Below are 25,462 nucleotides of genomic sequence, written 5' to 3' on the forward strand. Positions count from 1 at the left end.
CTTGGAAAATTCCCCTCTGCCTAGGTCTGGCGAGGGGGGGTGGTGGTGCATGGTATGAAATGGGGCTGAGACCCTCAGCTGGGGGCAGAAGAACCCGCCAGAGGTGAGCCATGAACTGGGGCTGGAGGTCTGGGGGCCTGGACTCCTGGGTCTGAGACCAAAAAGAGGGCTGAGGTCCCTTACTCCTGACCTGAGAGAAAAGGACACTGGAGGCCAAGATTCCAGGGTCTTGGGGAAGAAGGGAGCAGAGGCCTGGACTCCTTGGACTCCTGGGTCTGAGAGAAGCAAGGGCTTCAGGGTCCCTAAGTGTCACCAGCTCACCCTGTGCCTCCCCTGCTCCTAGAACATTCACAACGAACATCCATGGACTTGTGGAAGTGGGATGAAGCATCACCACAGGAAGTGCCCCTGGGGAACAGACTGTCAAGGCTGGGTAGGCTGCTGGGGCTAAAACAATGTGTATGTGTGTAGGGGGGTAGCTAGGTGGGGGGGCCTCCGCTGACCCTGACCAGCCCTAATCTCCTGATTGCCTGCAGAAGGAGCTGAGCTCGGCTTCTATTTCCCTGAAGTGGCACTCCAAGGGGACACGCTGACAGAGGAGACATTCTGGAAAGGTGTTTGTGAGCTGGGACCTCTGGGTGCTGGGGAAGGTTAGGTCTGAGGGAAGAAGGAAGCGTGCCTGGACTCCTGGGGTTTACCGGGGAGAGGGCTTCTGGCTCGAACTCCTGAGGATTAAGAGGGGGCTGTGGTCCCGAGTCCTAGGTCTAAGTGAGTAGGGGTTGGGGGTAATAACTACTCCCTGTCCCAGACAAATAAGGACTACTGGGTGAGTGGTTGAGGGGGCGGGGTGACTAGTCATTGCCCACACCCTTCCCTAAACTTAGTTACATCCTTATCCCTCGCAGGATTCCCACAGCGGGACTGGGGCTCGGCGTCACCGCACCCAGAAGCTCCATGGGGAGCGGGTGAGTGTGTACGAAGAGGCAGGGAAGGAGGAGTCTGGGATCCTCCACGTGGTTAAAGTTTAGCCTCCCTGCTCTTTGAGGGAGAACGGAGATAGATAGGACTGGGAACACACTGTGTCCTCCAGGTGGCCTGGCCCAGGGCCGGGAACCGGGGCCTCCAGGCACAGCGGACAGAGAGCTTCGACTTCTAGACTCCCGAGGGGGCCGGGAAGCGGGACACCTGGGCTCCACTCACTGAGGTCCATTCCTCCTCATAGAGCACGCCTCTCAGGCTCTTCCGTGGTCAGGAGACTGGGCACAACTGGGGTGCACCGGCTGGGATGCTTGGAGCCCTGTCTCACCGGCCCTGGGCCCCGCCCCTCCCGACCTGAGCCCCACCGCCTTCGCTGGGTCTTCCGGGATCGCCGGCCACAACACCACCTCTGAGGGAGGTGACAAGTCGTGGCCTCACGCACCAGCTGCAGCCAGCTCCACCTGCTGGAACTGTTCTATTGGCTCCGACTGCGCCACCTCCTGGGGCAAGGGCCCCTGTGGGGAGCAGCGCACCGACCGTACCGCATGCTGGAGCGGGCCTGAGAGCTCCGACTATCCCACCTCCTGGGACATAGGGTTGCAAACGGGTCGCAGCACGTCTTCGAAAGTGTACCAGAGTTCAGATCTCACCACTTCCTCCGAACCGAGCCAGCAGTCGGTCCGCGCAACTTTGGTTCGTTACCCCAAAACTAACCACCGAGGTAAGAGGTACGCAAGGCTTTGTCTGGCGGAAGCAAAGCGGCAGTCTCCTGAGGCGGGGCCTACCAGAGGGCTGGACTTAGATGCCTAAGAGATGGAGAACCGAGGCTGCAGTTGCCCTCACTCCTGAGTCCTGAGGGAGGGGAGGGTTAAGACCCTGGTAGTCTTCTAGGGGGCAAGGGACGAGGACCTGGGCTCCTGAATTAGGTGAGAAGGAAAGACATGAGAGTATGGATGACTAGGTCTCGGGGTGGGACAGCCTGGGTCCCCAGACCGATCCTTGGGTCCCTTATATGGAAGGATTCGGACTCGCTGGCCGCCGAGAAAGAGGGGGCCCAGGCTCCTGGGTCATCAAAGCGACATGGATCGGAGCTAGAAAACCTGAGTGTTCACCTGCCTCCACCCCGCAGGTCCCATTCAGCTGTGGCAGTTCCTTCTGGAGCTGCTCCAAGACGGGGCGCGTAGCAGCTGCATCCGCTGGACTGGCAACAGCCTCGAGTTCCAGCTGTGCGACCCCAAAGAGGTGGGCCAGTTTCCCAGACCCGCCAGGTCTCCTCTTGTTCAGCCTAGCCCCGCCATTCATTTTGCCTAGTCCTTGGCCCCTGCCCCAGTGCGCCCTCACTTCAACCCTGCTAGATGCCACCTAACCAGGGTCCAAACCATACCCTAACCCCGCCCCTCTGTTGCCAAGCCCTACCCCTCCTACCTTCTCAACTAGCCCCGCCTTCGCCCTAGGTGGCGCGGCTGTGGGGGGAGCGCAAGAAGAAACCTGGCATGAATTACGAGAAGCTGAGCCGAGGCCTGCGTTACTACTACCGCCGCGATATCGTGCTCAAGAGCGGTAGGAGCAAGTACACGTACCGCTTTGGGGGCCGGGTGCCTGGCTTAGCTTATCCGGACCGCGCCGGGGGCGGACAGGAAGCAGCAACCCAATAAAAATATGCTGTCAAACCTTCGCGTGCTGTCTGCATCCTTCCCAATGATACTGACTAGATAGACCTTTAGACCTTCTGGGGAACATGCGTGCATCCCCACGCACACACCCGCCCCCTCCCCGGGGCCTGTGTAATTCTAAGACTCACCATGACCAAAACAGACCCCGACTCTTAAGGAACTTACTGCGTGCTCATTGTGTGATGGGACTTGCAAAGTAATCTAACTCAGTCCCTCCACAGGACCTACTGTGTGCCTGCCCTGTGCTGGGACTTGTAGAGAAATCAGACCCAATCCTTTACTTGTGAGTTTACCTACTCTGTCCCCCTTGAAAAGAGAACTGAGGCTCAAAAAAGGGCTTACTGTGTACTCTCACAGTGCTAGGAACTATCAAAGAGTTAGACCCAGTGTTTACATCCCATAAACCACCTACTCTTGTTTCCCCACCAAAGCTGGGGGGCATAAAACTCAGACTTAGACCCCAAGCAGAGCCTACCCCATTCTGGGAACTGACAAGCTCCTAAAAAGAGCCTACTCAGTGGTCTTCCTGTGGACAATGCTAGGGATTCAGCAGTGACCAAGACAACTTCGGCCCCTGCCCTTACTTAGGGAGCTCACAGTTCAGTGGGGAGACATAACCATCACCAGACAGGGAAGGCCTGGAGTGGTCAGGGCTGGGATGGGGAAACTCCAGGGGGTGAGGAGACCCACAAGGAGGGATCTGACCTAGCCTGGGGAAGGAGAGGTTGGGAAAGGCTTTCTGGAGGAAAAAACAGCTGATTTTAGATGTCAGGCAAAGAATATTCGAGGCAGAAGAAACAGCATGAGCAAGGGCCTGGAGGTAGAAGATCTCACAGCACAGTTCAATGAATTGAAACGTCAGTGATGTTGGAGAGGGGACCGTGGATCATTTCACAAAGGATCTGTGGGGCCATGGTAAGGAGCCTGGACTTTGTCCTGAGCTCACAGGGGAGCCATGGAGGGGTTAAGCAGAGAAAGGGTTTGGGCTTTAGGAAGATGTCATTGAAGGGAGTGAACGAAGGCATGCAAACAAGTAGTTCTGCAAATAATAACAATGTTGATGAACACAGAATGTTAAGAAGCCCTTGACCCAATAAGGCCTGGACACTGCACCCAACATAGTATATGGGAAGCTTTGGAGTCCAAGACCAAGAGGAGGATGAAAGCAATTCTCTTTCATACAACTTCTTCATCCAGTCTCCATTAGGCACTTTTTTCACACAAGAAATTTACTCCTTCAGTGTGCCAGGTGCTGGAGATACAATGATGAATAAGACAAAAATATTTCCTCTACAATCTTCTGTTATACTGAGGGAGACAAGAGAAGGTAAGCAGAATAAAAGGAAGGATATCATATTTGAGAAGATAAGTGCTGTGGAGAAATACTAAGTAGGGAAGGGAGATAGAGGCTGACAAGATAGCAACTTAAAATATTTGATCTGAGAACGGCTCTCAGAGAAGATGACATTTGAGCAAAAGACTGAAGGAGGCGAGGCAGGGAGCCAGCTGTGGGAAGAGCATTTCAGGCTAAGGGTACAAGTGCAAAGGCCCTGAGAGGGAAGCCAGCCTGCATGTTTAAGGACCTTTAAGGAGGGTAGCATCCAGGCTGGAGCAGTGGGATTCAGAAAAGGGGTAGGAGATGTTGACTTAAACAAAGAGGTAAACTAAGGCAAGCTCAAAAAAATAAAAGTTTATTCTGGAATAGCAATTTGGGACAGGCAAACTGTAGCAAACTACATGCAAGTCTAAGAGACAAAAGGAAGTTCAGCTTTTATTATGTTTTAGGAAGAAATTAGGGAGGGTTATTTTGAACACAAGTCCATTAGAGAACAAGAGTTTGAGGTTGCCGTGGTTTCTCATTGGCTGCAAGCAGTGACCAGTGTGCTGTTGCTAGGGCAGGGAGTGATCCTTTTTCTTTTAAGCAAGAGATAAATTCCCATGTGAAAAATATTCTTTGAACCAGATGAAAAGTAACATTCTTATCATCACAGACAAGAATTAGGGAAACAGATCTTGTTAAAATAATTATATTCCTTTTTTGTTATGCATGTTGCAACGAATAATGCAGTGCCTGAGAGCTCTTCCTTCAGGGCTTCCCACCTGCATTTTGAATAAGGTTTCCTCTATCAGTTTTTACAGAGATGAGGTTATAAAGGGGACCCAACTGTTGTAGGTCATTTGTAAGGACTCCTGCTTTAGACAAAAAGTCACACCAGACACAAGGGTTGGGTACTAGGCTAAGGAAGGGGACCAATCTTGTTATCGGAGAAACCCTGGTTCTTCCCACTGATGCAGTAAAGAATTACAGATCAACAAGCCTATTAGTGTACACGCAAAATTTATTAGTGAATGGGAGAGCAAAAGCAATGGTGGCCAAAGGCCAGGGTGACAAGCTCACCCTAGTGTTGCCTGAGGCCTGGGGGCCAGAGGGCCAAGAACACCAGGAGAACAAGTCCTTTGTTTTGAGGACTTACATAGTTGGCGGGATGGGGAATGGGGTGAAGAAGTTACATATTGATTGACAGGTAAAGGTTGTGATAGCTTTCTCGGGTGAATACCCACTGTTAATGGGCTTCTTTCTTTTGGCCCTATGGGCCATTTTCCACTTTCGGGCCTTGCAATGTAAACACAGTTTCAAAGGCTCTCCTTCCCTGATAGTGGAAATAATACATAGAATTCCAAGGACTTTTCTCCTCCCATGCTAACATAGTATTTCTTGTGATATTGGAACACCTGCAAGTATTATGAGACCAGGTGTGGGGCTGATGGGTTAGCAGGTGAGACATGTCTTCCTCTGCACCTAGCCTATTCTATTAAGTTCTTTTTAGACTGAAATGGTGAGGATCCTGCCTTTATTTTCTCTCTGCTACTCATTCTACTGTAACAACCTGACTGATGTGTTAATAGTGTCCTTCTGGCTGAGTAGATTGATTGTGGAGGGCAGCAGGGAAGCAGGAGGACAGGGAGTGGGCTACTGTTATAGTCCAGGCTGCAGGTGTTGGTGGCTTGAGCCAAATGTGGCATAAGACTCTGAGTATATTTTTAAAGGCAGAGCCAACAGGATTTCTTGATAAGATCAGCTACGGGGTGTGAGAGAAAGATAGGAGTCAAGTACAACTCCCCAGAAGAATGGAGTTGCCATTTTCTGAAATGGACTGATTTCTGCCAAACCCTTCACAGAACTAGACAGCCTCATTTCCCACGCCGTCCCCCCTTCCCCCTGCAGCTGTCAGGGAGTTTCCCATGATAGTGGGGTACGTCAACCCGAGCTCCGTTTGGCTTGATGAGCCCTAGACTCACAGCTGCGAGATAACGACTTAACTCAATAGTTTCTTTTTTCTTCCCCCTATAAAACAGCCCCTCCTTCCCTAGGACCCCAGAGTCGGGCCATTCACAGCACAGCTTCCTCCCCGCTTGCTAATTCCCTCAATAAACTCCTTTTTGTCTGCTTGCTGCCTCCTCGTGGTACTCTGAGCAACACCATTCTTAGAAGAACCAAGTGTTCATTCTTAACCACCCCACACCCCCTGCACGTGATGCAGGACTGATTTCTGAGTCCTCGGCCACCCAAATCTTTCCGGGACTTGGAGGGGAGTCTGGGCATTCCTCGTAACATAAAAAATGATCCTGAGAAAAAGGACTGGTTCCTTTTCAATACCCTAACAATTGACCCCATAAATAATCATAATGAGGATACGGATTGTTTGTTGCCTTTTGTTCAACGATGCATCCCCAGCTCTTACAAAAGTACTTCCGCTTGGGTATTTCCCCAGGCCCACTCTCCAGCGAGCCCCGGACCCAGACAGACACCCTTCCTCCGGGTAAAGCCAGGGAAATGATGAGAATCTGTAACTGGGCGACGTCCCAAGCCCCAGCTCTGAGCCCGTCCAAGAGCTATGCAAGCTTATGATTGGGCCTGGAGAAATGATGAACAGCTATTTAGCCTAATAGAAGATTAGAGTTCTCGTGAATGGGTGTGGCCTTAATGGACTCAGAGACCGCCTCCCCGAGGGCGCTCTAGCCTAAGGGAAGACCCACCTATACCCCGCCCGGCTTCCGGTCCGTCTAAATTCCGTTTCCGTTCCGACGGAGGCGTCTTTGCTGAGGGTCACATTGAGCTGTGTGCTACTGCAGGGGCGTCTTTGGGTGAGTGTGAAGGGTCGGGAATCCGGGATCCCATCTTGGGAGACTGAGGAACCGGACCCTACCTTCCCCGAGAACGAGGTGAGGTTTCCAGCCGGCGGCTTTCGGCCTCCCGCGGCTCTGGGGTCCTGTTGTGTTAGTAGTCGTAGATAACGATTCTTCCTTAATGCCGGGCAGCAGTCCAGTAGACTTATATTAAGCCATTTAGTCCTCCCTCCAGCCTGTGAGTGTCCCTTTTGACAGTGAGGCTACTGAAGCTCAGCGACATTAAGCTACTTAGCCCGCGACCAGGCTTGGACTCAGTAGTTTGGCCTGCGGTGCCCTTAATCATCTGGCCGCAGGCGAGACTCCCTGGTGTCCGGCCCCTCCTCTCCCTTTTGGACGTTGGAGGGCCCGCAGTGTTATCCCGATTCACCATCAGTCCCAGAGAGCGGGTCAAGATTTCGCCCCAAATTACTGTTCCGACCGCGTCTGCATCCCAGCGGTTGCTGTTCTACAATCCCCTCCCGACTTCCTCTCCGCCCCTCCCCCCACACCACTGGGGGCCCAGATCCTCAACACTACCTTGAATTGCTTCCATTTAACACTGGCTTGCGCACTTCTACGTAACTCTACGACTCCTTGAATTCTGTAGAATAGAGGCACTTTCAGATTTCCTGGTGAAAAATTTGTCACCTCATGAGAGACATTATAGCAAAGGTTTTTTAATCCTGACTCCACAGAATCTATAGAATTGAAGGGGTTCTAGTGATCTAGTGGGCGGAGGGGGTTACATCTGTGTTTTTAATAATCTCAAATTGAAATATAGCATTTGCTTCAATTAGGCATGCAGGCAACAACCTCAGGAGTATTAGCATCTGTGACTTTGTCAGCATCAAAATCACACCTCATCTTGTATCACATTATGGTTGCAGATAGCACAAAAGATCTTCACTCATGATTACTTCAAAACTGTGGTAGTTAATAAATCCTCAGCTACATAGAAGTGGTTGGTTTTTGTTTTGTGAGCCTGTGCAGTTTTTTTAAAGCATTTAAACCTATTCTGAGAAAGGGCTCATTAGACTCTTGAAGAGTTCATGGCACCAAAGACAAGAATTTCTGCATTGTGATTTTTGTCAGTGATCAAGTGCAGCTCCACCACTTGTATTATGTATGACCTTGAGAAATCATTTAGACATTTAGACACTGGTCATCCCTTATCAGTGAAGCAGTGATGGTAATAGTTCTCACCTTTTATTAGATTGGCTGTAGAAGTAAATATGTAAGAGTATAGGTCAGCACCTGGCCTCTGGTCAGCAGTCAATGAGTGTTAGCTAGTGTTATTTTGTGACAGAGAAGGCCTCATTTTGCCAAGGACTTGATCCTCCCTCCAGGCCTTGCTGTGACATCCACATTTAGATGTATGAATTTGCCCTGCTTTTCACGTCTGTGTGTATATGTTGAAAGGAAGGGGCTGGTGCCTTATTCACACCCAGCCCATCTTTTATGTCTAGGCCCCCAAGAGCCTAGGTGAGCTGACATGCTCAGAGTCAGGCCCAATAGAACCCATGCTAATACCCTCTTTCTTTTCCCCCAGGAGTTAGCAACATGGCAGAAGACATCAAGACCAAAATTAAGAACTACAAGACTGCCCCTTTTGATAGCCGCTTCCCCAACCAGAACCAGACCAGGAATTGTTGGCAGAACTACCTGGGTGAGCAGGGCATGGTGGTGGGGGCAATGCAGATCTTCCCCTATTCCCACACCTGAAGTTGCTCACCTTTTGCCTCCTCAGGGACCCACGCATCCCAGGCCTTTTAAAGATTTGTGTGTGTGTGTGAGTGATAGAGAAAGATATGTAACATACATAGAGGAAGTACAGAAAGCATAATGTACCAATAAATGAATAATTCTGAAGTGAACACCTGTGTAACTATAACCTGGATAAAAAAGTAGATAGTACCTGAACTCTGAACTCCCCTGCCTACTGCACAGCCTGTATTAAACACAACACCCTACTTTCCCCAGCAGAGATGTAACCCACATGAATTAAGGCAATCACATTTTGGTTTTCTCACCACATTTAGGTTTGCCTTTTTGTGAACTTTATAAATACTGTATGTATTCTCTTGTGTTTGGATTTTTTAATTCAACAGTTTTGAAGATTCATCTGTGCTATGACATGTAAGTTTGCTCATTTTCATTGCTGTAAAGTTTTCCATGGTTTATTCATGGACACTTGTGTGGTTTCCAGTTTGGGACTCTTATGAATGACGCTGCTGTTTATACATGCTTATAGATGTAATTTGAGGTCCATGTGAATGCTTTTCTCTGTAGGCAATGTCCTGAAGTAGAATGCAGTTACCCAGATTAATTCTTTTTAATTATTTGTTTACTTTTAAAAGCTGGATTTCCCCTCTCCTGTCTTCCTCCTTGGACTCCAGCATCTTAGCATCAAGACTATCTTCCCCTTTCCATGCCCTGGTTCTGGCTTTCCATAATCACTACATATGCCCCTCATTTTGCCCCACCAATCCTGACCCCAGAGCTTTCAAGCTGAACAGCAGTTCTCTAGGGATTGCAAAGTCAATTTAGTGAGTTTTATCTAGCCTTTTTTAGTATACTTGTAAAGTGTGTGTGTGTGTATAACTGGTTCTGAGCAAAAATGTATTTCTGTGAGTTTTGTTCAAAAATGTGTTCTAACCCTGAACCCCTTTTTTCACAGACTTCCACCGCTGTGAGAAGGCAATGACTGCTAAAGGGGGTGATGTCTCCGTGTGCGAATGGTACCGGCGTGTGTACAAGTCCATTTGCCCCATATCCTGGGTAAGTGACTCCTGCTGGGGCCCTTGGGGTGCTGGGGTGGGATCTTAGGAGAGGGGAGCTTGTTAATTTGGTGGGAGTTCAGCTGCAAGAGGTAGAGGGAAGACAGGGCATCACACTGTCCATAGAACTTGACCTTTTCTTCTTAGAATTGCCTTTCTTCTTTCACTGATACTCTCAACAAGTCATGGCTCTCAGCCAAGGTGACCAGGGCTGTCTTGAAAACTCCATCTTGCGCAGCACTCTACCAGTTACGAATATACTCACTGCTAGGTCCCTGTTCCTTTTTCATTATGAACATTTTTAAAAGATGTTATTTATTTTTAGAGAAAGGGGAAGGGAAGGAGAAAGAAAGGGAGAGAGAGAAACATCAGTTGCCTCACACATGTGCCCTGATGGGGGACCAAACCCACAACCCAGGTATGTACCCTGACCAGGAATCAAATCAGCTACTTTTCTCCTTGCAGGACGATCCCCAACCACCTAAGCCATACTGATCAGGACCTCATAATGAACATTTTGACACATACATCAAAATAGAATAATTCAGTGACCACCAAACAGACCCATTACCCAAATTGAATAAGACCAAGATTTTTCCACATTTTCTTCATCTCTTTTTTTCTTTTTCTTCTTTCCTTTGCTGAAGTATTTTGAAGCAAATCCCAAACATGTCATTTCACCCCTCTCTACCTCAGTGTGCATCTCTAAAAAATATGGACACTATAAGGCAGTCCTTTTAGCCCTGATCTTACCAGACCTTTTGTCACCATTTAATGCTCTCTGCCATACCCTCTTTTTAAATAAGGAATTTATGTTTAACATGACTCTCTTTCTTCTGATAAGCCAAGGTTGCAGGTTCCGCCTCTGTTCAAGGCACATAAAAGTAGCAACCAATAAATTTATAAATAAGTGTAACAACAAACTGATGGTTCTCTCTCCCTCCCTCCCCTCCTCTCTCTCTCTCTCTTTTTCTCTCTAAAATCAATAAGTTAAATTTTTTAATGAAATAAAATAAAAACAACCCTGTCTGATGTGTCTCAGTGGGTTGGGCATCATCCCATAAACCAAAAGGCCCTGTCGGGGCACGTGCCTGAGGCAACTGATCGGTGTTTCTCTTGCACTTCTCCCTCTCTCTAAAAATAAATAAAATCGTTTTAAAAATAAATAAGTTAAAATAAAAAACATTTTATCGAATCAAAGCCCCCATCAAGTGCAAGAAATATTGACAGATGTTAAAATCTTTTTTTTTTAATGGTGGAAAGGAATGTAACAAGCATACTAATTTCAGAGATGTTAAAATGAAACACCATTTGTCTTAGAATCAAAATATGATACTATAATGCCCTGGCTGGTGTGGCTCCGTGGATTGAGTGCCGGCCTGCAAACTGAAAGGTCGCCAGTTGATTCCCAGTCAGGGCACATGCCTGGGTTGTGGACCAGGTCCCCAATTGAGGGCGTGCAAGAGGCAACCGATTGATGTAACTCGCACATCAATGTTTCTGTCCCTCTCTTTCCCTCCCTTCCCCCCTCTCTAAAAATAAATAAATAAAATTTTTAAAAAAACATGATACTATTGCAAAAGTAATCGTGCTCATTTATTAAAAAGCAATATATGTGAGCAGAACAGTAAAATAAAAAATAGAAGTCCAATCCCCCTCCCCTGAGGTAACTACTGTTAACTGATTCCCTTTTCTTGATACATAAATTTATTGTACATAAACTTGTGGCACTTTCTGTGTATGAACAGTTCATACTATATATTCTGTTCTTTGACTTGCTTTGGCTTATCATTGTGTCTTTTGCAGCAATGAATAGATCTGCCTTATTCATTTTAATAGTGGATGTTTTAATTTAACTGGTCGCCTTTGATGGAGATTATGTTTTAGTTTTTCAATATTTTACACATCCTTGTTGTACATCTTTGGGGTTCATTTCTGGAGAACAAATTGACTTAATAGCACTCTTCCTTAGCTCACTTCATTTTCCTTTCTTTGGCCACACTGTCTCATGTGCCTTTGAGTACCCGGTGCCCTCCCAGGATTTCTTACAACCCTGGGTGATCTGGGTTTTGTTATTTGTTGCCATTTTTTGTGTTTAATCCTCACCTGAGGATCTATTTATTGGTTTTACAGAGAGGAAGGGAGGGAAAGAGAGAGAGAGAGAGACATAAATCAGTTGCCTCTGAATGTACTGCAACCAGGGATTGAACCTGCGGCCTAGGTATGTGCCCTGACTGGGGATCGAACCTGCAACCTCTTGGTGCATGGGGTGAAGCTCCAACCAACTGAGCTACCCAGCCAGGGCGGGTAACATGATGTTTTGATCTCCTAACATCCCACTTCCAGCCTCAGGTCCTGCATTGGGTACATGGTGGACAGGGCATTAGGATTATGCTTTTGGTCCTGATATTGTGCCAGACCTCAGTGTCCAGGACCTGGACCTGCCCTTACCTGGGAAACATCAGATTATGTGGTTCTTCCACCCAGGTACTTATTGTGTCTGCCCTGCTAGGGTTGGATATAAATGTATTCTGCATAGGCCCCTTTATACCCAGCCTGGCTTCTATTTCAGAAACTTGATGAAGTAAAAAAAGTGTTTTGTTACTGCTGTTGTTTTTGTTTTTTATAAATATCATCAATTCACAGGGACTTTTAAAAATAGGAAAGGACAGAAAAAAGTTCCTCATCTTCCTGAACTTTCAGTAACATTGTAGCATCTTTCAGGTGTTTTCTATGTGCTTTTTTAAGTCTCTAATCTCAGTATATATATTTTGGGAGAGGTAGGGGCTGGAGTCCAGTACTTTTCCTATATGAGCATTTAAGACTTTTTTCCAACCATCTTTTATTTTCTGGTTTAAAAAAAAAATTTTAGGAGCATTTGAGATCTTGTTCCCTGGCATGTTTGGCTCAAATAAACTTATAAAAATTTAAAAATTAGGACTTCCGGCCAAGATTGAGGCTTAGACGGACGCGCTCGGTCTCCCTCTACAACTAGAGAGGAATACAACTACTTCAAAACAAAAGATAATTAGAAATTCCAGAAAATAAAACTACACAGAAGCCCAACGCACAAAGTCATAAACCAGCAGCGCCCTTTGGGCAGGTAAGAGCGAAAGGGGGCGGAGCTGTTTGCGGTAGCACCAGGGACAGTGGCAGGGAGAGCAATCTCAGCTGCAGTCTAACCCCGGCAGCTTACGACCCCAACGCTCGGAAAAACAACCACCACATCGCCCCGAACAGTGAGGCTCAGAGGGCAGGAGGACGGATCCCAGTCTCCTAGCAGAATAACTGCGGGAATCCATCTTGGACCCCCATCCCCACACAAAGCGCCACAGCGCTGTGAAATAGGTTGCGGGTAGCCACTAGTTGCTGGGCAGTGATGACAAAGGGCCACAGCGTGGCGAGAAAGGTTCCTGGACCACCACCGGTCGCTGGGTTGTGATGACAAAGGGCCACAGAGCGGCAAGAAAGGTTGCAGATCGGCGCCGGTCGCTGGGTTGTGACGAGTACACAGGCACTACCCCCTATTGCCGGCCCAAGAAAGCAAAACACATCTGTCAAAATGAGGCAGACAACTATAGAAATCCCGGTGGCGCAGCTCACCAGGCAACAGATGAAGAACCTGACAGATGAACAAATAAGAAACCTATCAGAGGCTCAGTTCAGGGCCATTGTTATAAGGTGGCTTACAGAATTAACAAAAGATCTGGAAAAAGTTGAGAAAGAATTGAAAAACACTCATACTGAAAGGAACAAAACCTCATTCGAGACAGATGGTGAGGAAATAAAATCCAGAGTTCAAATCAACAAACCAGAACATAGAGAAGGAACAAACAGTCAACCAGTGCAGAGAGAGGAAACGGGAAGCAAGGATGAGAGGATCAGAAACCTCTGGGACAGCTATAAAAGGCCCAACATAAGAATCATTGGTTTGCCAGAAGGTGAAGAAGATGAACTAGAAATTGAAAAATTAAGTGAAAATATAATAAAGCAGAACTTCCCAAACTTGGGGAAGGAAATAGACTTACAGGTCCAGGAAGCACAGAGAGTTCCAAAACAACTGGACCCAGGGAGAACCACTCCAAGACACATTATAATCAAAATGTCAAAAGTTAAAGATAAAGAGAGAATCTTAAAAGCAGCAAGAGAGAAGAAAAGAATCATGTACAAAGGGGTCCCAATTAGACTATCAGCTGACTTCTCAAGGGAGACCCTGCAGGCAAGAAGGGACTGGCAAGAAATATTCAAAGTAATGAAAATCCAAAACCTACAACCACGAATACTCTATCCAGCGAAATTGTCATTCAGAATAGAAGGACAGAGAAAGTGTTTCCAGGACAAAATAAAACTGAAGGAGTTCATTAGATCCAAACCACTGTTATATGAGATGTTAAAGGGACTGGTTTAGAAAAAGGAGGATCAAAACTGTGAACACTAAAATGAAAACTGCATCACAAGAACCAACAACAGAAGCTAGGGAATTGAAGCAAAGGCAAACTACTAAATAGGCAATGAGAGTGGAAAAAGAACTATAGGTATGGGAAACATATTGCGGGGGAGGTCAGTAGGGAAGGGGAAGGGGGAGAGGGAGGGAGATGGTATAGGAATTAAGAAACATCGTAGGAGGGAATGGAATAGACAGAGAGGTTGGGAAGAACTATATGTACAACCAATGGACATGGACTAAAAGGGGGGGGACAAGGGGAGGGAGGGGAGCAGAGGGAAGGGAAATTGGAACAAATGTAACACTATAATCAATAAAACACATTTCAAAAAAAAATTAAAAATTAAATACATAAATATTCAGTTTCTCCATAAAAAATAGCACTGGCTTTTTGTAGACTTTTTAAATGGGAGATTTACATATGATGTAGACAGTGAAAGCCCCTTTGTCACCCCTTCTGAGTCCTAACATTAACTTTCCTTAGGAATTTGGTGTAAATCTTTCACTTCCTTTTTTGTGTGCCAATATTGGTATATGTATGTGTAGGTATGTTTTTTATATACTTTTTATGTAGATATGGGTCATACTCTAAATACTGTTTAGAACTTTGCTTTTTTTTTTTTTTTTTACCTAACATCATGTAGAATGCTCAATTATTGGATAGCCAGTTAAAAAATATTCCCTTCCACTTAGGCTGGATTCATACTTTTTTTAGTAAATGATACTTGATATACAAAATTTGTTTTCCCCTCCATCTGAATGGTTTCCTTAGTTTTCTATTCATGAAGAGAGATTATTGGACAAAGGATAATTTGCCAAAGGACCAGACCAGCCTGACCCTTTAACTTTAAAAGGGATGGGGACATAAACCCAGAAACTGAGAAATTCACACTTAGAGAACTGTGGACTGTAGACACTACAAGTCCAGCATGAGGGAATCCAGGTGAATCCCAGACATAAAAAGATGTTCGTCCCCATTCAGGGAAATGCAGCCTAAAACAACAGAGATACTTGGTTTTTTGGGTTTTTTTTTGCAGTTTGGTGCAAGAATGATAAAGGTTGATAGTGCTAAATGTTGGTGGTTCTATAAATTGTTTCAGTCTCTTATGAGGTCAGTTTTGCCAGTTATTTCAAAATGAAGAAAATCATACTCGAGGTGTGGCATATTTTTCAAAAAATCATATTCTAAACACCCACAAAAATATTTGCATACAAAGATGTCCATTGCAGTTTTTTGTAATGGGGGACATTCAGAAACAACCCAGGCTGGTAAGTGATACATTTATATTGATCTACATTACATAATACAGAAAGCACTGAGACTTGTGGGAAAAAGCAAGTTGCTGGACAGTATGTAGTATGGCCCAACGTGTGTGTGTGTATGTATGTGTGTGTGTAAGTACAGAGTATTTGCGTTACATATATGTATGTAAATAAAATATGCAGATACATGGCATTTACTGTATGAGCCAACTACATTGTAAGCTCTATATCATGTAAGGGCAGACATGCTAAAAAAATGGGATGAGGTGTAGGTACTATTATTATCAGTATCCTTATTTTACAGATTTGGAAACCGAGGCCCAAGGTCACACAGCTAGGAAGTGGTGGAGTGGGTATTCAGATTCATTCTCCTTTATGCATGCTTTTGTGCACTCCTCTCTCTATAATAGCATACAAATGTGTGTGTATATTATGTGTATAAAAATGAATGTGCTTCTAACTATAGGAGGGTCTGCAAGGAGCACAGTGTTACTTCTGGGGAGTGTTAACAGTGTGATACCGGTCTTTTCATCAGTTTTTATTTGTATGCATACATCTGTGCTCAACACTAGTATCCCGTTCTATAATCCATTTGGCACCTTTTTACACTTCACTATATCTTAGACATCCATTCTTGCTGGAACATGGGTCAGCCTTTTTCACAGCTGCCTAGTACAGTATTCCTTCTTTCCTCTGTTCTGACAGACATCATTGACTGTTGACTCTGGGGTTCCTGAAGCAGGGCTTAGCCACTCTTGAAGCTCTATACCTCACATATCTCCCCATGGACAGCCCTGCAGTGAGCCTTGGATTTTTCTGTGCATTGCGTCTCCTCCCCCACCCCTCAGTGGTTCCACTTGCATCAGCCCATTTAGAACAGTGATTCTTGTCTTTCGGGGTCACTGTTGGTTCCCCAGCTCCTGGAACAGTGTAGGTACTGCAGTTACTTGTTGACTGACTGAAGAAATGAATAAGTGGGCAAAGTGAGGAAGACAAACAAGTCCACCCACCTGGTTTCCCCACAGAGGAAGGGAGTAACAGTGACTGTCTTTCCATAGGTGTCCACCTGGGATGACCGCCGGGCAGAAGGCACGTTTCCTGGGAAGATCTGAACTGGCTGCACCCCGCTTGTCCTCTGTCTTCCATCTTTCTCCCAGGGAGGTGAAGGGGGACCTGGGTACATCCCACCCTAGGATCCTGAATCATGGCTTAACTAATAATAATAAATACTTGTTGGAAAAGCATAAGACTGTATTTGTAAAGAGCTGGATGATTGGTCAAGGAGCTCGGTTGGGAATAATACCTAGACCAGTAAGAGGGGCTTCAGAGAGTGGGTGTCTTTTTTTTTTGTTTGTTTTTAATTTTTATTTTATCAAAATTTGACCAGCTCTGTGCTAGACAATAAAGTGAATGATTGTATGAAATAGCCTCAAGCCCCAGTATGTGCTAAAATGTATCTGTATGATCCCTTTATTATCTATGATTTTTAAAATGTTTCTTAGTATAATAAAAACATGTGTAGCTCACCAGTTATCAACAAATGCTTCAACAAAAATAGCTTCAACAGTTATCAACAAATGACCAGTTTCATCTTTAATTACTCCCATCCCTTTCTACGTAATTTTATCTAGGTAATTTTCTTAAAAGATTTTATTATTTATTTTTAGAGAGAGGGGAAAGGAGGGCAAAAGAGTGGAACAGAAACATCTATGTGTGGTTGCCTCTTGCACGCCCCCAACTGGGGACATGGCCCGCAACCCAGGCAGTGCCCTGACTAGAAATTGAACCAGCAACCCTTTGGTTTGCAGGCTGGCGCTCAGTCCACTGAACTACACCAGCCAGGGCTTATCTAGGTAATTTTAAAGTGAATCTTAGAGATCATAGTTTATCTAGAAATAAGTATATGTATCTATTAGAGATACATGTTTTTTAAAATCACACTATCATTACACCTAAGAAATTAACAATACTCAGTGTCGTCTGATAAGCAGTCTCCTGCACAATGCATAATTTCTCTGTGTGTTCTCTCACTTTGAACATGATGATGACTGGATGTCACTTAAGTAGGCCAAATTAAGAAATGTTCTTGCCCTGGCCGAGTAGCTCAGTTGGTCAGTGGGTTTGATCCCTGGTCAAGGCACATACAAGAATTAACGGATGGCCCTGGCTAGTGTGGCTCGGTGGATTGAGCCCCGGCCTGTGAACCAGAGAATAGCCAATTTGATTCCCAGTCAGGGCACGTGCCTGGGTTGCAGGCCGGGTCCCCAGGTGGGGACATGCAAGAGGCAACCACACATTGATGTTTCTTTTTTTCTCCTTCCCTTCCCCTCTCGAAATTTAAATAAATAAAATCATAAAAAAAAAAAAAAAAAAAAAAATCAGCCAATGAATGCATAAATAAATGGAACAAAATATGTACCCATCATCCTCCAGACTAGTGGACAGGTAACTCCTGAGACAGTGTTGCCAGCTAGAGCAGCAGGTGTGGCCAAATTGATTATTTTTTCAAGACTACTCAAATAGTGCGACAGACTTACCTGAAGGATGAGGGTATTCAAATGTGCAGAGAGGTGACTCTTGTGTTGAGGAAAATGGCCCTAGGGAAAGTTCTGGAATGGCTGCCTATAAGGAGGAGGGGCTGAAAATAGGACCCTTGTGCATACATAGGGACTTTGAGGGGCTGTAAAGCTTATGGCACATATTAGAAGAATAGAACTTAAAAGGAACATGGTGAAAATTTTAAGTAAACAGGACATCCAGTTAAAAGTCAAGATGTAGGACTTGATTGACCCCAGACACCTAATTCTGCCGAGGGGCTGCTGCCATTAGTAGTCTAGAAGTATTTGAAAATATATATATTTTTGTAGGTGTTGTTATTTATTATTAATCATTATTGTTAACAAGGAGCTTGTAATCTACTAAGCATGCTCTAGAAGAGCAGCTTTCCAGCTTCTTTGGTGGAACCTCACAGAAATGGACATTTCCAATACACACATGCACATAATTGAAATAAATCCCTGGAATGTGTTCTGATGTGTTTTCAGTCCCACACCCCATGAAGTTGATTTAGTGACACACCAATTGTTCCATCTTTGCCCACTCCTTCCACCCTCCTACCTCAAGTCTTGACAGAGACATGTAATAGCTGAAATATACCATTTTTGTTATTAATATTTTAGAGAGGGAGAAAGAGGAAGAGATACATCGATGTGTGAAAGAAACAACCATTGGTTGCCTCTCACACAGTCCCTACTAGGGGTCCTGGCCCGCAACGCAGGCATGTGCCCTGACGGAATTTAACCAGTGACTGGTTTATAGGCCGGCACTCAATCCACTGAGGCACACCAGCCAGGGATGAAACATTCTTGACTGGGTTTCCTGAGAGGTGGGAGGTGGGAAGCTGCATATGCAATTCATGTCTTCAGCCCTAGATGTCACTCACCTTCTCTTTCACAAAGTTGCTGCTGGAAGACTTAACAAAGCAGGATTGTCACCAAGGTCCATATTGACAGGAGTCTTTAGATGAAGCTTGTTTGCTCACTTGGACCTTTCTTCTCCCATTCCTTGACTTTCTGGAAGACAGCGCCTTTGCCTGTGACCATGATGGAAAGAGGTCTGTTCTTGAGTGCTATTGCAAGTGATAGATACATTGAGAGCAGAGATGGGGCTGGCAGCTTTGGGTCAGAGCTTGTGTTCTCTAGATCAGTGGTGCCCAGTGTCATGGGTCTGGCCTTGGCTTTCTCCAGCTTGTCCTTAACCTCCATGATACTGAGCTCAAGGTTCATATGCTTGCTCTCCTCCATCCTGCACTCCTCAATTTCCTTCAGCTTCTGCTCCAGGCTGGCCAGGATTCCCTTGTCTGTACATTGTAATAGGGTCTCTTTCAGTTCCCATTTCTCTTTTCAGAGCTGAGTCATGTGCCCCTGGGTTTCTTCCTTCTCAAGTCTCCTTCATTTCTGTGTACCACTTCACCTAGGCTTCTGTCCTGTTCGATCTCTGCAGAGGTTGCCCTAAATCAATCCTTCACGGATGCACTGGCCCTGCCTAGGGTGATAGCCACAGGGTCAGGAGAGCTCAGTGAGAAGGATATTTTCTGCTATTAAGTCTGGATTTTGACTATTGTGATTCTCAGGGAAGATTCCTTAGGCTCTAGACTCTCCTGCTGCATCTAAGCCATCTCTGAAGACTTGAGGGGTTTATCTGGTAAATTTGATTTGATAAAGATTTGATATAGTCTCCTACTTCTCTGATCTACCACTTTGCTCATGCAGGGTAACAGAACTGTGAGCAAATAAGAAGGTGAACACATCAGCCTGGCTCCAACCTCAAGGCCTGTGCATTTACTGTTTGCTCTGCTGGGAATGCTTTTCCACTCATCTCACTCCCTCCTGCATTCAGGTCCTCCACAAATATAACTGAGCAATTCACTCCTTTTTTTTCTTAAGCACTTACCATTAATATTCCCTATATTTTACTTTTTTATTCTTAATAATTGTACCTCTACCAGTAGAATGTAATTTCCATGGGGGTAGTAATTTTTTAAAAATACGTATTATTCTACCTCTCAACGTTTTATGATGAAAATGTTCAAGCACATAGAAAAAGTAGACAATGATTACCCTTATTCTCATCAACTGTGTTTAACAATTCTTAATATTGCGTCATATTTACTTTGTGTGTGTAGACTTGTTATTTTTTTACTGAACCATTTAAAAGTAGTTTCCAAACATCTTTATTTATATACTTATTTTTTTAATTTTATTTTTTTAGAGAGTGGGGAAAGGCAGGAGAAAGAGAGAGACAAACATCAATGTGTAGTTACCTCTCACATGCCCCCAAATGGGAGCTGACCTGCAACCCAGGCGTGTGCCCTGACTGGGAATCAAACCAGCAATTCTTTGTTTTTCAGGCCGGTGCTCAATCCACTGAGCCACACCAGCCAGGGAAGTTTCCAAACACCTTGATGTTCTACTACTAACTACTTAAGCATGTATCTCTGAAAAACACATGTTTGTTCATACTATTATCACTCCTAAGAAAAAAACGTATTAAAATTTCCCAAATTGTACCCCAGTCTTTACTATTTTTGCTTTTTTTTTTTCTGTACTAGGATCCAGTCAAGGTTCACATTCAGTTTTTAATTATCTAATCTTTTTAAAATTCTAGAATAAATATGAATCAGACGATGGCAGTGTAGGCAGACATGGATTGCCTCTTCGCACAACCACATCAAAATTACAACTAAATAATAGAACAACCATCAGCCAGAACTGTCAGAAATCAAGTTGAATGGAAGTCTGACAACAACAGAACTAAAGAAACACTGGTAGGAGGGGTGCAGACATGGAACGAGATGATCTCACCCACAGGTGGTGGATAAAAATTTGGGAGGAATATCTCAGGAGTGAGGAGTCCCAGGCTCCTGAGCCCAGGGTTCCAGTGGCAGGAAGATAAGTCCCCACAACTTCTAGCTGCAAAAACCAGCAGGGATTGAGATGGTGGAAGAATCTACTGAAGCCCCAAGAAGTTCTTCTTAAAGAACCCACACAGACTTATTCAGACTCACTCCCTCTGAGCTCCAGCACCAGGTAGCAGCTTTGAAAGGCACCAGTGGCATACAGGGAGGAACTGAAATGTTTGTCATCAAGGTGAGAGCTGGGGGACAGCTATCTCCCAGACAGAAAGACAGGCAAAGACCATTGTCCCTTTTCTGAACCCTCCCTGACAGAGCCACAAAGCCAGCAGGCAGGTGCCATATCTGAGATTCCATCAATCTGGCTAACACTGTTTGCCCCACCCTGGAGATCCCCTGAAATTCTGTCCCATCCAACTTACAGGCCCACCCAAGCTGTTAACTGTCGCTTTTCCATATGAATGGCTGGTCTTAGCTCATGCCTCACAACTTCCTAAATCCTCTCAAGCAAGCAACAGCCAGCCTCAGTGAGCCCCCATCCCCAGTAGCTCTTGCTAAGTGGCCCCAGGATCGGCACTAGCAACAGCCAGCCAAGATTCACAGCTTAGCTTCACCTGGGAATCTCTAAGCCTACCACAAGTAACAGACATCTCAGGTTGTTTTATAGCTCAGGCAGGGTGACCCCGGGCAGAACACTGGTGAAGGCTGACCTTGGCCTGCACCACCCAGGAAACGCTGAATCTGTGCACCTAGTGGACAGCTACAGACCACATCAGAGCACCACCACTATGCCCCTGCACAGCTGATCTTCCACAGTGGGTGGGGGTTGGTGATCAGTGGTCACAGCCAGTCCTTGCAGCTGACTGGCCTGGGTAAACCCCTCCTATTGACCTCCCAACAGCAACCGAGGCTCAACTATTAAGAGGAAGGCGTACTCAGCCCACCTGAAGGGCACACCTTGAGTACCCAGTTTGGGTGATAGGGGAGGCTGTGCCACTGGACCCTACAGGACACCTACTACGTGATATCAAGAGATAGAGACAAAGAAGCTGTACCTATATATAGAAATAATTCAGGAGGCTGCCAAAATGAAGAGACAAAGAATCATGGCCCAAATGGAAGAACAGATCAAAACTCCAGAAAAAGAACTAAATGAAATAGAGATAAGCAATCTTCTCAGATGCAGAACTCAAAACATTAGTTTTATAAGGATGCACAAGGAATTTACACAATAGCGTAATAAAGATCCAGATGGAAACAACAGAAGAGTGAATGAAGCTGAGAATCAAATCAATGATTAAGAACATAAGGAAGAGAAAAATAACCAATCAGAAAAACAAGAAGGAAAAAATGAATTTTAAAAAAATGAGGATAGTGTAAGCAACTTCAAGTTGTAGTGTAGTTTGTCTGGGACAACTTCAAGTCTTCCAACATTTGCATCATAGGGGTGCCAGAAGGAGAAGAGAAAGAGGAAGAAATTGGGAATCTATTTGAAAAAATTATGAAGGACAACTTCCCTAATTTGCTGAAGGAAATAAACATGCAAGTCCAGGAAGCACAGAAAGTCCCAAACAAGGTGGATGCAAAGAGGCCCACTCCAAGACACATCATAATTAAAATGCCAGAGGTTAAAGATAAAGAGAGAATCTTACATGCAGCCAGAGAAAAGCAGCTAGTTACCTACAGGGGAATTCCCCTAAGACTGTCAGCTGATTTTTCAAAAGAAACTTTGCCGGCTAGAAGGGATTGGCAAGAAATATTCAAAGTCATGAAAAGCAGGGACCTACAGCCAAGATTGCTCTACCCAGCAAGCTATCATTTAGAATCAAAGGGCAGATAAAGAGCTTCCCAGACAAAAAAACTAAAGGAGTTCATCATCACCAAACCAGTATTATATGAAATGTTAAAGGGACTTATTTAAGAAAAAGAAGATCAAAACTATGAACAATAAAATGGCAATAAATTTATATCTATCAACAATTGAATCTAAGCAAACAAGAAAAACACAGAATCATGGATACGGAGAGCGCTTTGATGGTTGCTAGATGGGATAGGAGTGTGGGCAAAGAGGAGGGGATTAAGAAGTACAAATAGGTAGTTACAGAATAGCCATGGGGATGTAAAGTACACTATAGGAAATGGAGCAGCCAAAGAATTTATATGCATGACCCATGCCTGAGAGTGTGGGGGGTGCTGGGTGGAGTGGGGCAAAGGGGGGTAAAACCGGGAGAACCGTAATAGAATAATCAATAAAATATAATTAAGAAGAAAAAACACCGTGTCTTAAAAGAAATACAATGAAATGCGTGTTTACATTCTACTCAGACACTGAGGCCAGTTGAGAGCTGCTCTAAGCAAGGCTAGAAACATGTTTAGCACACAGTAGCATTAAACTCCTGAGCTTTTCTCCATGCCACCATCAGGATTAAACTGGATCATTTTCTCATCACCTGAGTTTTATGTCATTTTATGCTATTTCTATTCATGTCCATAAACAGCCTAAAATCATCTCATATGCCACCTTTGTAAAATACCACTTTAACATATTGAATGTGTCTCTTTGAAAGGATTTACCGTCTTTAGAAAACATTGTAATGAAATATGTATATCTGAATATATATACAGAAAAGTACACTCACTGTAACTGTACACCTTGATGAATTTTCACAATCTGAATGCCCTCATGTAACAATTCTTGAATCAATAAAGAGAAGTCCCCCTCCTTTCTAGTCATAATGCCCTAAGGGTAACATCTCCCCTGAGTTTTTTTAAAAAAATATTTTATTTATTTATTTTTAGAAAGTGGGGAAGGGAGGGAGAAAGAGAGGGAGAGAAACATCAATGTGTGGTTGCCTCTCGAGGTCGCCTACTGGGGACCTGGCCTACAACCCAGGCATGTGCTCTGACTGGGAATAGAACCATTGACCCTTTGGTTCACAGTCCCGTGCTCAATCCACTGAGCCACACCAGCCAGGGCTCCCCTGACTTTTATCACTCTAGATTAGTTTTCCTGTTCTAGAACTTCATATCTAGTATCATACAGTTGTGGTCTTTTGTGTATGGCTTTTTTCATTTAGCATAATACTTTTGAAATTCACCCCTGTAGTTGCATATATCAATAGTTTGTTGCCTTTTATCACTGAATAGTATCCATTGTATGGAGGTACCCTAATGTACTTATCTATTCTACTGTTAAAGGGCATTTGGGTAGTTTCCAGTTTGGAACTATTATGAAAACAATCACAGTATTTGGTAGTGGTAAATGACTGGATTGTAGCATAGGAATGTGTTGTTTGAAGCAGGCTTATATAACAGTAAGAAAGAATAGTGAAAATTCAAGTCTGACAAAGTACATTGGCTTCATGCTTCAGGACAAAATGGATCCCTTTTATGACTGGTGACATATTAACGTACCACTGATGGCACCCTTTTACCTTTACTAGGCATTTTACATAACTTCTAACTACTAACAGTTACCAATTATTTGAAAATAAAAATATTTCATAATATTAACCTGGCCTTATTATTTGGCAAGTTATTTTAGCTAAAACGTATAAGATATACTTGATAGATCATGTACATTATTATTTAAATTTTCTCATCAGTTCCTAATATAAATGTAAATCAACAGAGAAAAACTATTTTAAAGGTAAAGTGAATTGACTAAAAACCTAATTACCCTACCCATTTTTTTTTTTTTTGAGCAGCAAGGCGAGGCGTTTATTCACGAGTCTGCCACCCTACCCATTTTTATTGGAAAACATCTCATGTATTTTACTACCAAGCCAGTGTCTTGACAATAGAATTTTAAGTTCTAGTTGTTCATTGCGCATACACCCGTGGAGATGCTGCTGGTCTGAGAGAGAACACAGTAAATGTTCCCGCCCTCGGGCTAGAGAAGTTCCATGCAAGGACTGGGGGCCTCAAGCCACCACTTTCGCCTGCAGAACCAACCTCCTGATACTAGGGGGCGCCATCGGAGAGAACGTGGGCCTCTCAGGAGAGCAGCTGGTAAGCTCAGCCACTTGCACACTGGAATTGAAAGACGTCCTTGGAACACACCCCTGCACTCAGTTCCCATCGCCACCCAGGAAAGTGGTCTGTTGATTGATATCCATTCGGCAGATGGGCAAACGCACACGCCAAGCCACACAGCACAGAGGAAACTGAACTGGAGTTTGAACCTAGGTCTCTGATTCTGCAGCCTGAAGAGGTTTCCACCCTTTGGCTCCTCAGTGTGACCCTGCTTTGTCCCTACGTGTGTGGTGGTGGTGGTGGTGGAAGAAGGACTCCCCCTGACCAAGCCCATTCAGTGTTCCCCCTCCCTTTTTCTAGCACAGCTCTCCTCCCCCTCATTGAACACTCATCTCAAACTCCCCTCACACACCCATCTCCTGCCATCCTCTCCCCTCAGCCCACAGCCCATACAATCAGCCTTCTGAGCCCACCTGCCCCCTCATCTCCTCCCCACCTCCCTGCCTTGGTCTAACCCTGTCCTCACCTGCCAGGGTCCCTACCTGGGCCTCCTCCTGGGCTCCTAGCCTTGGACAGGTGGAACCACCAGAAGAGGAGGCAGTTCTGGGATTTAGGATTCATATCCAAGTCCGATTTGGAGCTCTCTTCTGCTCTCAGGAAGGCCCATGTCTTAAGGAGAGACATCAGGTGGTGCACTTACTCTCCCAACCCCACCTCTGTCCACCACAGCAGCCTTCCCAGGGGCACATCACCCTGCCCGTGTGGCCCG

The 25,462-nt window shown here is 45.0% G+C and overlaps 2 protein-coding genes across 4 annotated transcripts; both read left to right on the forward strand.

The window, feature by feature from the left end:
• The first annotated feature begins 363 nt into the window (after nt 1–363).
• On the forward strand, nt 364–2,648 carry ETV2 (ETS variant transcription factor 2). The gene is made up of 4 exons (XM_090260048.1): nt 364–433; nt 537–614; nt 2,108–2,220; nt 2,433–2,648. Exons 1-4 carry the CDS (start codon nt 364–366, stop codon nt 2,631–2,633), a joined length of 462 nt encoding a protein of 153 aa, XP_090116174.1. The 3' UTR covers nt 2,634–2,648.
• Nucleotides 2,649–6,707: 4,059 nt separating this feature from the next.
• On the forward strand, nt 6,708–16,552 carry COX6B1 (cytochrome c oxidase subunit 6B1). Of its 3 annotated transcripts, none has more exons than XM_090260166.1 (5): nt 6,708–6,797; nt 8,371–8,487; nt 9,499–9,599; nt 9,924–10,016; nt 16,364–16,415. In XM_090260166.1, exons 2-4 carry the CDS (start codon nt 8,382–8,384, stop codon nt 9,990–9,992), a joined length of 276 nt encoding a protein of 91 aa, XP_090116292.1. In that variant the 5' UTR covers nt 6,708–6,797; nt 8,371–8,381; the 3' UTR covers nt 9,993–10,016; nt 16,364–16,415. The 3 variants fall into 3 exon arrangements, with proteins under 3 accessions (XP_090116292.1, XP_090116294.1, XP_090116293.1); XM_090260167.1 differs by lacking the exon at nt 6,708–6,797 and adding an exon at nt 6,804–6,875 and having other exon boundaries at nt 16,364–16,427; XM_090260168.1 differs by lacking the exon at nt 9,924–10,016 and having other exon boundaries at nt 6,713–6,797; nt 16,364–16,552.
• Nucleotides 16,553–25,462: the final 8,910 nt, after the last annotated feature.

This window comes from Furipterus horrens, unplaced genomic scaffold (assembly GCF_987537825.1).
Source record: "Furipterus horrens unplaced genomic scaffold, mFurHor1.1.pri manual_scaffold_13, whole genome shotgun sequence".
Lineage (NCBI taxonomy): Eukaryota > Metazoa > Chordata > Mammalia > Chiroptera > Furipteridae > Furipterus > Furipterus horrens.

Coding starts and splice junctions, on each gene's coding strand:
- ETV2 (XM_090260048.1), top strand. CDS start 364: ATGGACTTGTGGAAGTGGGATGAAGCATCACCACAGGAAGTGCCCCTG. Junction 434..536: donor GAACAGACTGTCAAGGCTGG/GTAGGCTGCTGG, acceptor GATTGCCTGCAG/AAGGAGCTGAGCTCGGCTTC. Junction 2,221..2,432: donor AGCTGTGCGACCCCAAAGAG/GTGGGCCAGTTT, acceptor CCTTCGCCCTAG/GTGGCGCGGCTGTGGGGGGA.
- COX6B1 (XM_090260166.1), top strand. CDS start 8,382: ATGGCAGAAGACATCAAGACCAAAATTAAGAACTACAAGACTGCCCCT. Junction 8,488..9,498: donor TTGTTGGCAGAACTACCTGG/GTGAGCAGGGCA, acceptor CTTTTTTCACAG/ACTTCCACCGCTGTGAGAAG. Junction 9,600..9,923: donor CCATTTGCCCCATATCCTGG/GTAAGTGACTCC, acceptor ATTTATTTTTAG/AGAAAGGGGAAGGGAAGGAG.